The 17103-nt window shown below is 50.7% G+C and overlaps 1 protein-coding gene across 1 annotated transcript in view; it reads left to right on the forward strand.

Moving 5' to 3' along the window:
- LGR6 (leucine rich repeat containing G protein-coupled receptor 6) overlaps positions 1 to 17103 on the forward strand; it is a 141725-nt gene that overhangs the window by 60951 nt on the left and 63671 nt on the right. The window contains exon 4 of the mRNA XM_062509479.1: positions 11170 to 11241. Within this exon, the coding sequence (XP_062365463.1) occupies positions 11170 to 11241 (72 nt within the window). The remainder of the gene's footprint in view (positions 1 to 11169; positions 11242 to 17103) is intronic.

A 17103-nucleotide genomic window follows, 5' to 3' on the forward strand; every position in this document is an offset into this window, starting at 1 on the left:
TGCAAAGCTACAAGGAGGTGTGGGGTCAGATGTTAAACTGGCAAACATGCCCTGTGGTGGCTGGGGAGCTGTGTCCCACCCCACAGACTGTGAGCAGGTCCCCCTAGGGCACGCTGTGACAATGTACCCTGAGAGAATCTGCAGAAGTTCACATTTTGAAAAAAAAAAATCACCAAAGCCTCCTAAAGTGGTGTCCCCCCGTTGTCGAGTCCAGACCCCAAACTGGTGCCCATCCGCTCTGCTGCCATGTCGGGGCTGGGTTGGAGCAACTCGAAGGTTCGGTATTCTGGCAGGTGCTGAGGAAAGGGCCTGTGCTCTGTCCAGCTCAGTTGTCCTCACCACAGACTTCTTCATAGCCCAGAAGGCCTCTGCAAGGCTCTGGAGTGACCTGGGAAAGGTGGGATCCTTGGACAGTCTGACCTCAGGGATCCCAGCCTGTCCCCAAGGACAATGGAGGCAGCTGGACCCAGGAGCACTGCAGCCATCAGGCCATGCCTGATCTGCTAACCCTGCTTTATAAAGGTCACTGCAGGCAGGCCACCCACCCCTGCTGTCCAGTGGGGAAGGTCTAAGAGATAAAGCTCCTCTGGAAACTTTGGAAGCCACACTCAGCTGAGCTGGCTCCACTGTGGCACCTACACTCACACCTTCCTGTGGGCCATGGTGTGTCACTGCTCATGGAGTCACTCTGCTTTTTGTACCCATCTGACAGTCCTCAGGGTCTGTGCAGGATGTTGAGGTGGGAGTCCCTTTCTCCCTAAGGAACCATCTTAAAAATCTTCTGCAATAAACATTTCATCCCCAAGGGGATGTTTTGAACTCAGCCACAATGTGAAATTGTTGTAGCTGGTCCAGTTTGTGCAGAGAGAGCAGGTACGAACCTGCTCCCAGGATTAGAGAGTATAAGGCTGTTTACTACGTCTTCTGAAGATGTAAAGTATGAATCCTGCCCTAAATCTCAGGGCTTAGAGATTTATCCATCCCCTGCATTAGGCAACAAATCAAAGGAACTGAGGAAAAACCGCAGCTCTCCCACCCAATTTCAACAAGAGGAGCCTTCTGCTCTGGGGACGCAGGAGCTTTGAAAGGTGCTTTTGATCAATTCTATTTGTTCAGGCCCAGGTAAGGATGTATGCAGCATTACCAGAGCAGTGCCTCCCTTCCAGAGCCTGCAGCTCAGCAGGAAGGGGAGCGTGTGCTCTGCCCTCCTGCCCCAGGACATGGGCTCACTGCCACAGCCACAGGCAGCACCAGCAGGGACACATTCACCAGTGACCCCAGAGCAAGGAGAGGCTTGAGAGATCAGAGCATTTCCATCTGGGAAATGGTTGCATCCAGAAGCTCCAGGCTATCTGATGAGAGCCAGAGTTGCTGTCCTCAGGCTGCAGAACAAGCTGCTTTGCTCTCAGCCAGGCTGTGCCCTGTGGCACAGGGTGCCATGTGGGCTGTCATGTCCCTCTGGCTGCTGCCCTGCCTGAAACTAAACCGTGTGCCTGCTTAGGGACGTGGTTTAATGGTGGAGCTGGCAGTGTTAGGTTTATGATGGGAATCAATGGTCTCACAGGGCTTGTCCAGTCTTAATGATCCTGTTGGTGTCTGGCACTTACCCTCACCCCAAACCTTTCCCATGAGGGTGTGTGGAGCACTAGCCCAGCCACAAGGCCAGGGGAGGAGGGTGGATGCTCACAATGACTGGTCCATCCAGGCCCTACCATGAAAATCTTATTTAACAAAGATCCTACTTCCTAAAAGCAGGGGCACTACCAGACCCCATTGGTCACTGGGAGCATTTCACTTTCCAAAGACCCTGATGATTTTCCTGGCCTGTCTGCGGTGGTATGTTGTGCTGCCATGTGCTCTCGCTGTAGGAGATGCTCTGATTACTTTCTGCCGTGTTTCTGTGGGCTCCACTGGAGTGAGGTCTTTGGGAGAATGCAGTGGCAGATCCCTGCACCCTCCAGGAAAAGCAGTCATTGACCCTCACCGATTCTCTGTCACTGTAAGAGTGAGGGCAGCAGTGACAGACACAATGGAGATAGACTGGTCTCTGGGAACTGCTGGAACAGGTCTGGAAATATTGCCAGGACAGATCTTAGGAGCACTGGACTTAATCACTGTTGAGGTCCTTCAAACCAGGACAATCACATTGGAAGGGCTCTTGGAAAGGGTGGGGACTCTCACTCATTTCTCTACTAAGAAAAGACTGAGGAAAACCACAAGGTACTGAAGAAGGCAGGTAAAGGCCACCATGTATTTCCTTCAGGTTGTGATTAAGTTGCCTCAGATCACTGCAGCAGTGACCTGGTTGGGGCTGGTGGCTCTGCAACATCTCAGCAGGATCTGCTCCATCTCTCCAGGAATCAGAGGGAGCAAGTATATTCCCTCAGAAACTGGTTGTGGCCAGGAGGGGTGAGCGGAGCCTGGAGAGAGACATGGGGCTGGATCACCCTGCTCCTTGTGCTCTGGGAGTGACCAAAAACCCTCACCCTCTTCCCAAGCCACAACATAGTTCCCTCTTCCATTTGCTGCACTTCTCTGTACCCTTTCCAAGCCTGCTGAGGGCCAAAACCCACTGCTGAGCTGGCTTCACCAAGATCTCCCTGTATCCTGGAACCCTGAGACTGAGAATATAAATTTCAACCTAAAAGACTAGGAGGAATTTAGGGCTTCTGGAGAAGTGAAGTGGTTTATAGGATGCTGTTATTATGGACACTGTGGGTACTACAGAGATAAGGGTGCAACCAGCTGTGCACTGGTGTAAACTGGCGTAAACTGGTGTGCCATGTGCAGGACACAGAAGTGTGCCAGGGAACTGGGGAGCACCAGGCTGGCCCAGTTATGTCCATGTCCTGTGGGCTGCTGTGCAGCTGCACTGGGACAGGACAGCATGAGGTACGCACTGCACTGCTCCTCATCCAGACCAAATTCTTGCTCCCCAGTGCAACCATTCCTGCAGTCATGTGCTTTTCTTGGCATTTTAATCTCCATCAAAAAAATAAAGATATTGCCCTCTCCAGAGGGTATCTGGAGAAGGGAATCTGAAGTCCCCATGAGACAGGAAAGATCAGAGAGATGCTGGGATGTCAGGTATTAAAAGACAGGAGCATGGAGGAAAGTCCCGTTTCCTCACTTTAGGCAGAGGCAAAGCATTGAGTTTATACTTAACCATTCTGTCTCTGCTGAAAATCAAGACAGAAGAGGACTCAGAGAGGGCAAGTCACCCTTCAGGCTTTACCCTGAACTTCCCTGGGGGTGTTGGCCAGCAAAGGGCTGCTACTGGGCTGGGACCCACCTGCACTAAGACACCAGCTGTGATGCTGTTGCTTCTCTTGATGCTGGGCAAGCTTTGGCCAGGCCACACTGTCCCACCTGGGACCTGCCCTGCTGGACACAGGGCAGCAGCAGAGAAGCCAGATGACAACAGGCAGAAGGATGAGGAAATGCCAAATCCTCACCTGTGGGGAACCTAGAATAGAAATTGTAGGGGTGGTAGAAGAGTGGGAATGATGTGGCTCCCCTGCCCATGTCCTCCTCCTGCAGCTCTTGTGCACAGCTGGGCCCTGGACTGCACAAGGGGTGCTCCAAGCCTCTGGCACTCTGACAATCACAGATGCCTGCCCCCAGCTCCTCTGTTGTCCCCCACTCACACCACCCTGCCACTCTCATTTTCCTCTTCCCCTGCCTGGGGGACCTTCTCCCCTCCTGCTGGCCATGGTCACGGCTCAAGAGCAGGGAACACCAGGAGCTCCCTCTCTGCTGCACCCAGAGCCCATTCCCATGGGGGACATACTGGGAGGCTGCTGGGACCTCTCCAAGACGAGTTTCACCCACACAGTGTTGGAACCCAGAAACATGGGATTTCTGAGCTTTCTTTGCTTTCTAACACTGAACCCCAGGAGAACACTGCTTTTGACCTGAGGCCTTGGCTAAGACTTCCAAATTTGAGTGATGGAGTTAGAGTCACTGGTGTGTAGTTAAATAGAAGTGTGTGATTTCACATGGTGAAGGGTCTTAAAATTGGGGTTTTTAGGATATAGTAATAGGTATGGGACAAGATGTAGGATTTGGGGTGTTGTTTCCTTTCTGTGTTCTTCCTTCTTCTTCATGATTTCAGGTAGTCTGCTGGTTGGACAGTTAGTGCTGCACTGCAGGTCACAGGAACACAGGAGTGTGGCTGGTGTGAATGTGCGCTGGCAGTCCATAATCATGGACTGTGCTTCTCCTTCCATGCTGTGCAAGAGGTGTGAAAGCCCCAGTGATGGATCCTGTGGGTGTTCTCTGCAGCCCACTGGGATGGGAAACATCACCCAGGTGGGCAACTGTCCCACAAGGACCAGCACAACCTCCAGGGCTCCTGGTCCTGCACATGGATTTGTTTCTGCAGCCAAGGTGTGCCGGGGAGATAAAACCCTGGGTCCAGCCCAGTGAGAAGGACTGGGGGGCTGGTGATGAACAATGAGTCAACAGAGGTCACTTAACCTGGAGGAGAAGGGAATGAGGATGGACACAAACCTTCAAGGACAGGCTGCTGCTGCAATAAGTAAGGAAATACATATTCTCCATATATGAAGACAAGGAACAGCAGGTTTTGGAGTAGATGGCAACAGGGATATTGAGGACATTGTGTTTATAGATATGAATGCTGTGTCACAGGTTGGCTGAGGTTTGACAGGTGACAGGCATGGCTCTAATTGGGAATGGCTGTCCCAAACATGAACAGCTGAAACCTGGGAGTATTCAGGAGCTGACTCACAGCAGGATCAAAGATATTACCTCTGGTGACAGGGGTGTCCTCTAAGGAGAAAGGCTGGTATCTGAGGATGGAAACAATTTTCCTAGTTTAATTTTACTAGAGCCCTAGGGCTAATTGCAATCATGTGCAGGTCCACAAGTAAACTCTCACATGCTTCTTGGGCTGTCAAGGGGCCTGGTGCTTTCCCAGTCTTTCCAGAGAATTAATTTATGTTTAAAAAAGGTTGGGAAACACCCTGGGAATTCCTCCACAAACCCTCCTGTGCAGATGGTCCTCTCCCTGTCCTCGGAGTGAATCCCAGAGGTACTGGAACCTGGACCAGATCCTTGGCTCTGCCTCCTCTGGCTGCTTCTCTGCACAAAAACCACCTGGAAAGTGGCCATGAAGATAGGCCTGTGCAGAAACCATGCAGGGGTACACCCAGGGAAGCAGGTGTGTGGAGACTTGGAAGAGCAGGGGAAGAGCCAAGCTGCCCCACTACAACAAAACATCATGCCACATATATGCTGGGATATGCTGAGATCTTCATGCATGGAGCCTGGAGCCAGCTGGGCAAGGTGACATGTGGCCTCCTCAGCCCCCCTCAGACAAGACTGACAGGGGTGGATGCTCAGCAGCAGTAGCTGGTGCTCAGAGGTTTTCTCTACTGGCAGGTCCATCCCTTAGCAGAGACTTTGGGGATGCCCCTCTCCCATGGGGCTGCTCTGCAGCACAGTGCACCCACATCCTCTCCACAGAGGCTGATGCTCCTCTGTGCAAGCTTCATTGCCAGGATCATTAGAAGCCCCCCCACAGGCTGTTTTGACCCCTCTGCAAACTCCTTCTCTTGCAAAATTAACTCTTTGGTCCATGCTCTCTCAGCCTTGGGGCTTTTCAGGGTGGCAGAATATGCTGCTTAATGAGAGTATCTGGAAAACTGGAAACTTTTCCATCTTTCCAGACCTCCTCATGAACTGCCTGGATGCCTCTCACCTCCAAGTGTCCTGGCTGGAGTTTCATCAGCTAGGAAGCTTCCATCCCAGCTGGCCACGGGGCTGACTTGTGCTGCCACAGCTTCCCAGGCATCCCACCCTTGCCCGGGTATCCTTCACCAAACACTGCCCTGCACAGCCAGGATTGCCCCCGCTCTGACTCCTGGCTGAACATGCTGCAGCAACAGCACTGCTTACTAGCCAAGAAGGAATCCCACACCAAACTCCACAGGGAAAGACTCCAAGCGCAACCACAACCTCACCCCAAAATGTGGAGGGCAAAATGCCTGGGTGCATCCTTTTGGCTGCAGACCCTGCACCCGCAGCAGGCCCACCCTGCCACTCCATTCCTCAGCAAGCCCCAACCAGCCTGTGTGAGTGTGCAGACCCTGTGCTGCCCAACCTGCCTGCACAGCCCGGGGTGTGAGCACAGCCCAGCACAGCCCAGCACTGCCCAGAACAGCCCAGCACAGCCCAGCACTGCCCAGCACCACCCTGAACAGCCCAGCACTGCCCAGAACAGCCCAGTACAGCCTGGCTCTGCCCTGGAAAGCCCTGAGCAGCCCAGCTCTGCCCAGGGTGTGAGCATTGCCCAGCACTGCCCAGCACTGCCTGAACTCTCTTCCACCACACACTGCCCAGCACTGCCCATGGTTCATTCTCATCAACAAGTGGGCTGGACAGAGCCTGACAAGAGTGGCCTTGCTCAGCACATGCCACATCCCCTGGATGGGCCCTCCCCAATGGCCACCTCACCAGTCCCTCTTCTTCTCCTCCAGAGTAGTGACCACAGAACCTGCTGCGGCCCAGGACAGGTGCTGACTCGCCTGCCGTGTGAACACACATCAAAAAATATCACCAAAAAGTCACGTTGCCCCAGGATGGCAGATTTGGAGGTGACTTGGGACACTTCAGAAATCCCTAGACAAACCTTACCTCTTGGCCAGCCCTGAGCCTGTGCAGAACAGAAATAGCTTTGAGACAAAGAGAATGGTGTGGCACATCCAAGAGACGCTCCCATTGGGAGGGAAGAGGAACGAGCTAAGAGGAACGTGCAGAGGTTGGAATGTCTTTAATCCCCATGCATGTGCTCCAGGCATAGTTGCCTCCAGCAGTAACAGCCCTTTGACTGTGCTGGCTGAGTCACTTCAGCCTCCCAGGATGGGGACATTTTATCATGCACAGGCCTGTACCTCTGAGGGCTGTGTGTCTGCTGAGACTCTCTTGTGCAAGGATTCTGGTGTGATGGGACCTGATCCCAACATTTTCTGGTTGTTCAGGCATGGTCCCTGCCAACAAACTCCTACTTCTGAAAATAAAACCCAACCTCTGAGGATCTGTGATTTATTCTGGTTCCAGTCAGACTCCTGTGGGTATCAGGTGGTGTGTCCATGTCTACTAGCATCTGCAAGCCCCAGTATCCCCTGAACAGTGTCTAGCAAGGTGACAGTGTTCCATCCATACCTGGGTTTGAATCCTTGCTGCTCTGAACAGTCTTTGCTTGTCATGTTTATTAGTGTCCTCAGCTTGTCCAGAAGTTGGCTTATTAAACAGCGAGGACATAGAATCACAAAATGGTTTGGATTTGAAACAAACTTAAGGACCATTTCATTCCACCCCCTCCCATGGGCAGGGACACCTTCCACTCTCCCAGGTTGCTCCAAGCCCCAAACCTGGCCTTGGACACTTTCAGGGATGGGGCAGCCACAACTGCTCTGGGCATCCTGTGCCAGGGCCTCATCACCCTGAATAAATCCTAAGAGAAGTCACATCAAGAAGATGATAAGTCTTCTGAGAAGTCACATCAACTAGAGCAGGATTGCTCCCTGGGCACAAGAATTTGAGCTCTGACTAAGGTTGTCTCCAAACTGCTGTGAAGCAGCACCTTGCTGTAGGAAAGTGAGTGAAATCCTGGGATTTTGTTTGAAGGCAAGAGCTGATGGAGAGGCAGGAACAGACAGATGCTGACACACAAAGGCTGAGGCCAGTGTGATCAGGGATCTCAGGGTTGCTGTTATCTTGTGGACTGAGGTCCAGCTCCACAGACCATGTGTGCCTCAGTCACCCTGCAGCAGGCCTGGGCTCCAGGCAGATCCCTGCACCACCATCCCTGCCCACACCCTGGAAAACAGCTTCCTCTCCTGGGGGGAGCATGAATGCAGGGAGGAGACAGTGTCTGCCCCAGGCTTTCAGGACCATGAAGTCAGGGGATGACAGATGAGCAGTTTGCTGAGTTGTTCCATCTTTTCAATGCTGTTGACATAAATGTTGCAGTGACCTCTTAAAGCAGAATGTATCCAAGGATAAAAGGTTATCTGCTTCCTTGGAGAAGGCCTGGAGTCCAGGCCTCCTGCTGTGGGTGCTCTCCTCAGGGAGCTCCAGCATTGTTTTCCCCCTTGTCTTGGCTTGAAAGACATGTGTCTGCTAAGAAAGGTAGGATCCTCTTTTGAAGTGGAAAAAGTAAACCCTCTAACTCCCTCCTTCCAAATTATTATAATTTTGAAATTAAGGGGCTGTCAAGCAAAGATATGGGAATAGGAATAACAGTTCTTTACAAGGAAAATTAAAACATAAATACAGTATTACAAAAACAAACAAACAAACAAACAAAAAACTAAAACACTGACAGAGTCAGAATCCAAGCTGACACCCCATCAGTCAGTCAGGGTGTTGGCAGCAGTCCCATTAAATGGTGGCTGCAGTCCTCCTGCAGTGACAGGTGTGGTTCTGTTGGAGCAGTGCTCCTGTAGAGGGGTGTAGTTTTCCTCCAAAGGTCCAGTGATGATGTAGAAAGGGTCTGGTTTTCCTCTGGAATCCAGTGAGAAAAGGCTGCTCTGATGTTCCAAATCTCAGATTTTATCTAGGTAGGAAATGCTTGGCTCCTGCCCCTGGGTGGAACATCTCCCAATGGGATGATGGAATTTTATCAGTCATGCAGTGGGACTCAATGGCCCTTTAACAGGAGATATCTCCTGGAGGAAGGGTGGGCTGTGGAAAAGAGAAAGAACACTGCCCCACCTGGTTTTTAACAGATGGTGATAGAATACATAGTACAGGTCACATCCTGCATTGCAACCCAAGACACTCCTTCTTATACAACAGCAGCACCCCAAAGGGCAAAATGCCACAACTTAGACAGAGAGGGACCCAGTAGCCCTGTCCCAGCTTTCTAGATGCCCTGCTGTGCTCTGAACCTTTTTGCCATCCTCCTGGTATAGCACGGCCGGGTGCCCTGGTAGGGGGCAGCCCCAGGAACCAGGTGCAACAGAGAGGAGGTGTGATCCCACAGGTGTGTAGGGATATCCCTGGCATCAACCCCCAGGTTTTGGTGCAGTTACTTGAGGTCTTCCCAAAATCATGTTGCATGTTATGAAAAGAAAAAGTAATATTCAAGGGTCATTTAATGTGATGTATAAGGATTGACTGCAGTAAGGGCTGATGGGGGTTGTGCTTGATACCAGACTGTAAGAGAAGCCATACTGGGACACCCAGGGATAAATGCAGTATGTCTTCTCCTGCTAAAACCTGAGCTCCCTGTAAGAATAGCTGGAGCTTTCCAGACCTTGAGGCTGAATGAAGAATTTCTTGTTTAATACCAGCATGGCCCTGTCCCTAGAATATTATCAAACTCTGTTTGGAATTGGATTTTGGCTTCTCTGTGTCATGCTCTGATGATGAGTTATTGGATTCATTATGTGCAATGTGAAGAAGCACTGGTTCTTGTCCCAGTCTCAAAACTTCTCTAGCTGCCCTGCTGCTGTGAAACACAGCATTGTCCACCACTCCAGTGGTTTTCGAGGTCTCTGAAGCATCTTACTTAAATATTGTTTGTCTGCACCAAAATGGCTTCATTTTGGAACCAGTCCATTCTGATGGTGGTCTGGAAAGTCTCTCAGTCTGTTTTACTGGTTGGAGAAGGGACTTGTAATAAATGCTAGGCAGCAGGATCCGGCAGAAGTGTGACAATGGGCTTTGCTTTAGTACTGACTTAGATCTTTCCAATGATCAACACTAAACATCAGGCTCAGATTTCAGAGAGCCACTGAGATTCAATGTTTGCCCCACCAAAACCCTGAAAGCACTTTCTGAAGCCCCACTCTGTTTCTCTCTGTGTTCAGCTCTGCATCTTCTTGATTTTTAACAGACATGAATTATTATTCCACTTCACTGGGCTGCAGGACCCAGGGTTTTATTTCCCCAGCACACCTTGGCTGCAGAAATAAATCCATATGTAGGACAAGGAGCTCTGGAGGTTGTGCTGGTCTTCATGGGACAGTTGCCTGTCTGGATGTCCATGCTCTTTGGGCTGCCCCTCACCATTAAGGCCATGCCCTGCTCCTTTGATACTGGCAGTAAATTATGATAGGACCCTAAGCACCATTTCCTTTTCCATGCCATCTCCAATCACTCTTAGAAGGTTTTGTAAAGAGTAACCTCAGATATGTAAAACTTTCCTTTCTTAGGCACTTCCTCTGGCCCAGCTACCTTGCTGGGATGTGTCTGTTATCCAGGGAAGCATGTCTAAGTGATGTCTCCGTTCTGGAAGGAACAAGTAGGACAAGACATTTTCAGAGTCAAAAACAACCTTTTCAGACAGGCTGAGATGGTGACACCAGTAAATTCAGATGTGTGGTGCTCCAGTAGGTCAATGAGAGAGGATTGTGTCTGACCAGGTCTGAAACACCCCTTGGAGTGTGGTTCTCACTCTGTCTTCATCCCTAGAGCTGTTCAGACTCCCACCCCTGGGTGCATTCTAATCTTTGTCTCCTCTTTTCTCATCACCTGTGTATGTGTCTCCATGTCCACAGCCCTTTTCCATGCCCTACACTCACTCCCATCTCTGAGGGGTCCTCCTGGGTCCTGCCTGTTCAGCCCAACAGTCCCAGGCACCTGCTCTCTCTGGATGGAGTCTCTGATTTTTTTCCACATCAGTTCCAGGTCCTGCTGCCAGCAGTGCCAAGGCTGCAAGGTCCCTGAGCAAGCAGCTGTGAGTGGCTCCTCACCCGCTGTGCCAGCAGCTGCACCACAGTGGGATAGGAAAGCTGCCCATGGGCTGGTTTCCATCCCCTCTGGAGGGAACCACTGACACACATGGGCAAAGGATGCCTGACTCCAGGACAAATGTGGGTCAGCCTGGCTCAGAGCACTGATGTCAGTCTGGGGTAACAGATGCATGTCTGCAGGGCAGAGGCCCCTTTGTGGTGACATCCTCCCAGTGGGCCCCCACTGCAGCACCAAACTCACCCCTTGGCCCTTCTGCTGCACCTCCTGGGCCAGACTGGGCTGCAGCTCACCTGTCCTGGCTGCTAACATTGTGCTTCCCAACCACTCCAGCTTTCCAGCAAGAGCCCAGAACAACTTCAGAAACAAGCAGCAACATCCTCCATTTTGTGTCAGGCTGTTGTTGTTGGGTTTTTAACAAAGTTTTCTTTTTTCTAATTATAGGATGTTGCAGAACAATCAGCTGAGCCGCATCCCTGCAGAGGCACTGAGAGATCTTCCAAATCTCCAATCTCTGTAAGTCATTAAAAATCAATGCTGCGAGCTGCACAGTCCCTTGGGGACACCAGGCTTCCCAGCATTTGAGTCATTAGTTCCTTTGTCAAGGATGTTCTGTTCCTTCTTCCTTTTCTTTTCCAATTTATGCAAAGATGACTGTCACTTAGAGTGGAAGGGAGGGGAGGGCAGTTTTCAAGGAAGAAACACTGTCTTGGTAGAGGATGTTGAAATTACAGCTCCCCATGTGTACATTGTGATGAAAAGGCCACCAGAGCCAATGCATATTTCAAGGAACATTGGAAAATATCCACCCAAAGAGTCTCTGTCCTCTGCACTGTGGACCACAGTGGGGAAGGGACCTGCCAGCAAGCACAGAGGACACTGTGGCTGTCAAAGTGCAAGTTGGACTGTTTTACCCAAATGGAAGATAATTGTGTCAGGGTAGAGCTGTTTTAGACTTGTTGCAATTCAGCCCCGGGAAGAAGCTGAGGCTGTGATTGTGCTTTTCCTCTAAAGGAGCTATATCCACAGCAGGTTTATGCTATGTTCCTTAAAAATCACACAACTCTGGAATTTTGTTGTTTTGCTGAGTATGGGCACAGTTGAGACCAGACCCTGGGAGTGCCAGTGAATTTAGGGAAGGTGTGTTTGATGCAGGGAGCACAGCTGAAGCTTGTAAGAGTGTTCTGAGTTGGGCTGAACCACTGAAAATCTGACCTTATCCCTTAATCCTTGAGTCCTAGTCTTACGTAGTCCTTTTATCACAGAGATGTTAGCTGGGAGCAGTTTTTGGGAGTCTCCTGCTTGGAGCAGGACTATCCCAAATACTCAGGGGGGCAGTTGCAGCTTTGTTTATCCAAGCACAGAGATTCCACTCATGCTGGTAATGTGGGGCTGCTCTTCCTGAGGAAGAAGCTCTTTCTCAACTCCAACCTAAAATTCCTGAAAGGCAATTTGTGGCCATTACTCTTTGTTTGATCACCTGGAACCACCCTGAAGGGCTTAGTTCCATCATCATTGGTTGTGGGTCTCCGGCAGTTCTCATCTCAGTCTCTTCTCTGCTAAGTGAAACCAGCCCCGCTCCTTCCACCTCTACTCGTGAGGCAAATGCCCTGGCACCCTGACTCAGCCACTGGCCCTCCACTGGACCTGTCTCATTCCTCTTTATCCTTCTTACACTGGGCACCCCAAAACTGAGCATAGTTCTCCATGTGTGGCCCTCTCAGTACCCAGTAGGAGTTTCTGTAAATATTAATTTAAATATTAATTTGCAATGGGGGTGTTGGTTGTGCAGGATATGAATGTTCTTTCTGCCAGAAGAGATTTGAAACTTTTGTTGTTGAAACATCATTGGCACATGGTTGTGGTTATTATTAAATTGTGTTGACATCACCACCAGTGCCAGACTCAAGACCCCCCCCCCTCCCCCCCCCCCCCACTCCAGGGATTTTGACATTAGGTGACTTCTCTTTCAAGGGTGGCATGACATGGAAGGTCACTGCCCCAGGAACACCCCTTCCACCCTCAGCCTGTCTCTCCTGTGCCTGTCAAGTGTGTGACAGTCAGTGCCACCAGAGCCCAGGGCTGCAGAGAGCCAGCCTTGGTTTCTGAAGGCTCAGCTGCCTGCACAGCCACCACTGCAGCTCTGGCCACCACTCCTGGGACATTCACCACTGATGGGTGGCAGCCTGGGCTAGTGCTGGGAGGTCCACATGCTCCATCTCCTCAGCCCACAGCCCCTGACAAAATACCAGAGGACGCGTGAAAAATGCAAAACACCCCAAGAAGATACTTGCAGCACTTTGGGGGTCATTTAAGGGGCAGGGTGGGAGGATGGTTTGTGTGAATTAGCCTGCTCCTAGTGCACTTTGAGGCCACCTCATCCAGGGTGGTTTGCCCAGATGTCTCCAAAGCTGGGTCAGGGGGAGCTAGGGCCAGCTGGGATGCAGTGCTCTTCCTGCAGAAACTGAACAGTAAAAGTAAATTTTAGGGAGAAATAATCTGCTTTAGTCAACCCGAGGGAGCTAGGCTTGGAATAAAATCAGAGGGCTGAGTATCTGGGCAGTCCTGGCACAGAGGTGCCTAATCACAGCAGGACTGCTTTCAAGAGCCACAGTGACCAGAGGCTGCTGTATCCAGCTGTGTCCTATTTGCCCCCAGACATGCTGTCCAAGCTGGTTGGTTCCCACCCAGGGTCCAAGGTGACTGAGCAGGGACCTCCTGCCTTCCCCGAGCAGCCTTGTTCCTGTGAACCAACTTGTCTGGGCTGTTATGGCCTTCTCAGAGCTTCCCTCAGCCCCCCACCCCTGCAGCTCAGCCAGGACTTTCTCCCCAGCAGTGCACAAGCTCCCATGCTTGGTCCCCCTGGGCTGCTCCTCTCCTCATCATTCATTTTTGGCATACCTGACCTCATTTCCCCGTAACAGAGCCACTTCTTCTGTGCCTTCCCCAGCTCCTACTCTGAGGGTCAGGATCCTTTCCCAGCCCCTCATTGTTTCTGAATCTTGTTCCAGACCCAAGATGGGCACAGGAGAGGCTGAGACTGTGACCTCCCACTCCTCCCTCTATCTTAAAAACAACCCCAACCTGTTAGACCTGACAAGACCTGAATTCAGGATGGGAACGGTGCCAACATCTTCTGGCCTGCAGGACTGCTCCATCCAATGCTCTGAACTGCCCCAGCCAAGCCCCCAGCATATTCACCAGCCACCAGGCACAGTGGGAGTAATGAGTTCAAAGGAAAACTACTCCTGAGAAAATAAATTTTTCATGGGATGGGGTCTAAAGTATCCCTTCCAGCCAAGTGGGCCTCAGTACACATACTCATGGTCATAGAGTGCCCAGGGCTTCTATAGAATCAGAACACAGAATCAGAGAATCATTACTGTTGGAAAAGACCTCTGAGATCATCGAGTCCAACCTGTGCCCAATCCCCACCTTGTGACACAGACCAGAGCACTGAGTGCCACATGCAGTCATTCCTCAGACACCTCCAGGGATGGGGACTCCACCATTTCTCTGGGCAGTCCCTTCCAGTGCCTTACAACCCTCTCAGTGAAGAAATTCCTCTTGATGTCCAAACTGAACCTCCTGTAGCACAGCCTGAGGCCATTTCCTCTTGTCCTGTCAGATTTACAGAGATGACTGATTAACATCCTTTCTTGGAGGCCCATTTAAGAACTGGCAGAGTATTAAAAAAAATAGAGATGTGGATTTGGAACAGCACAATCCCCTGTAGCAGATCTGTTGGGACCTTAAAGGTCATCTCCATCTCATTCCAGCCCACTGCCATGGGCACTTTGCACTAGGCCACATTACTCCAGGTCCTGTCCAGCCTGGTCTTGAACACTTCCAGGGACAGGACAGTCACAGCTTCTCTGGGCACCCTGTGCCAGTGAGATGAAGAGCTCCAGGAGAAGATTTCTGTAACAAAAAGCAAGGAGCAAAACATGAGTAACTTCTGTAGGTCTCACATCAGTGAGCCCACCTCACCCATCCCGTTCTGTCTGTGCATACTAGAGCTCAGGATAAAGCTGTAGGAGATCAGTCACATCCCCAGCTGTCACTTCTCTGTCACTGTGCCCCTGAGGCTGGCCCAACTCTTCAACCAGCTGGGGGTAGTCTCTTCTGGAAGCAAAAGCTTCAGAAGTGTTCTGTGCCATGGAGAACTCTTCCCTGTCAGAGATGATTAAAGGAAGGACAAAAATTGCTTCTCAGAAGGATCCTGAGTACAGATCACCCCCAGGCTGCAGAGGAACCTGCCCTCAGCATAGAGAGGACAGGAGGAAACTTCTCCAGGATGGGTATTCTACAGGATGGTTATTCTCCAAGAGGACAGACACAAGCCATCTCTGCCTCGCATTAGGACCACGCCAAAAACTCTTTTTCTGTCTTGAGCCTGACTTCTTTAAAGTGTGGAGGGCATGTGCAGACAAAGATGATGATTTGCACTTTCATATAATCACAGAATCATCAGGGTTGGAAGAAACCTTCAAGGTCACCTAATCCAGCCATCAACCCAGTGCTACCATATTGACCCCCACACCACATCCCTGAGTGCCACATCCAAACACCTCTTGAACACCTCCAGAGACAATGACTCCACCACCTCCCTGGGCAACTTATCCCAACGTCTCACCACTCTTTCAATGAAAAAATAATTTCTAATTTCTAATCTGAATCTCCCCTGGAGCATCTTAGGGACATTTCCTCTTGTCCTATCACCTGAGACACAGAAAAGAGCCTGACCCCCACCTCACTATAACCTCATTTCAGGCAGCTGTAGAGAGCAGCTTTCTCCTCTTCCTACCGAAGCTGCATAACAGAGATCCTTGGGCTGGGTGAAGACCCAAGAACCACATCTGGTAACACAGCCAAGCCTGCAAGGCACAGCCCTGCTCGGGGTGCATGGGAACCTTTCTGAGCACACACAGAGTGTTACAAGGTGGTACCACTGCTGTGCCTCACACTGGGCAAGCATGACGTGGAAAGCATCCTGGGTCTCATCCTGTGCTTGCAGAGTCCTGCAGTTCTCCTTCTCGCTCATGTTCAGAGATGCTCTCCACCCAACAGGAGTGGCACAGCATGGACAGCACTGTGTCTGAAGGGGAATACAGGGCTGAGATGCTCTGCTTGGTTTCTTCTGGTGCTGCCATGGCTTCTCCAAATGTAGCTATTCACCTCAGACCAAGAGACTCCATGCAGGTCTGCATTAGAGTGATTTTTTCCCCTCTTTTTCAAGTATCTGAGTCATTTTCCACAAGTTTATGAGACTCCTGTGTATCCATTGCCAAAAGCTCCACCAGCCTGGAACACATATAGGTCACCCACAGCATAGCTTTCAAGAATTACCAGTCAGGCCATCTGAGTCCCAGTATATTTGTGCTGCTCAAAGACTCTTTTTTTCCATTCAGAAGGGGAAGTGGCTTTATGGCATATCATGACACTCCATGAGTTGCCAGATTTGTATGACACTTGGTGAAATATTATCTCTCTGTTTGCATGTTGGCAACACATCCTAAGCAAGCAGGACAGCTGGGAAGGGGTTGAAAATGGGAGCCAACAGGAGTAGGGTGGAACCAGTACCAGACAGAAAAGGATTGTTTGTTGGTTATTTTCTTGCTCTTTCAGGTGTTTGCATTTGGTGTCCATGTTTGTCATTCTGGGATTCAGGCAGGATTTGAAGGGAAAGTGTGTATCCTTTAGGGACAAATTGACCCAGGAGAGGAAAGACAGACTTCTCAATGCACAAGTCTTTTCTCAGGATTACAACAGAAGCAGCAAAACTAAGTGGAGACTGAGAACAATTGTTTTCAGCTATGTTCCATCAGAAAAACTTGCCAATCAGTTCAAGAGATGAGGCTGACAGACAGATGGGACAGAAAGGGATGCTCAAGCCACTGTGGGACAGAGAGAGGATGGCATTCACTGCCTACACAGCACAAAGATAGATTTGAAATGTAGCAAAAGACTGTGTCAGTGAACTCCAGTTGTCTCCAAATGTGGCAGCTGTCTTGGCTTCTGGGCATGTAGAGGATGAGATAGGACATATCACCCAAACTTTTATGGCACTTGGGATTGAACTGCCAGGTCCCTTTGCAGCACTGCTGGGTCCAAGCTTGGCTCCCAGGCAGGAGGCATATCTGGAGCTGTACCGAGGTCCCTCTGCTTGCTGCCTGAGAATGCTGGGCAGTGCAGGCAGCAGGTGCTCCTCAGGCTCTGCAGGATGCATGCACTGAGACAGGGAGTTTGGGAATCCCCGACAGCAGGAGATCAGCTTTACATACGTGCTTGAGGAGAGGGCAGGCCACGCAAGAAGAAACTTCAATAAATGCTGTCGCTCAGAGGGCATGAGGAAAGCCATTCCTCTTTTTCATCAGG

This window comes from Cinclus cinclus, chromosome 27, assembly GCF_963662255.1.
Source record: "Cinclus cinclus chromosome 27, bCinCin1.1, whole genome shotgun sequence".
Taxonomy (NCBI): domain Eukaryota; kingdom Metazoa; phylum Chordata; class Aves; order Passeriformes; family Cinclidae; genus Cinclus; species Cinclus cinclus.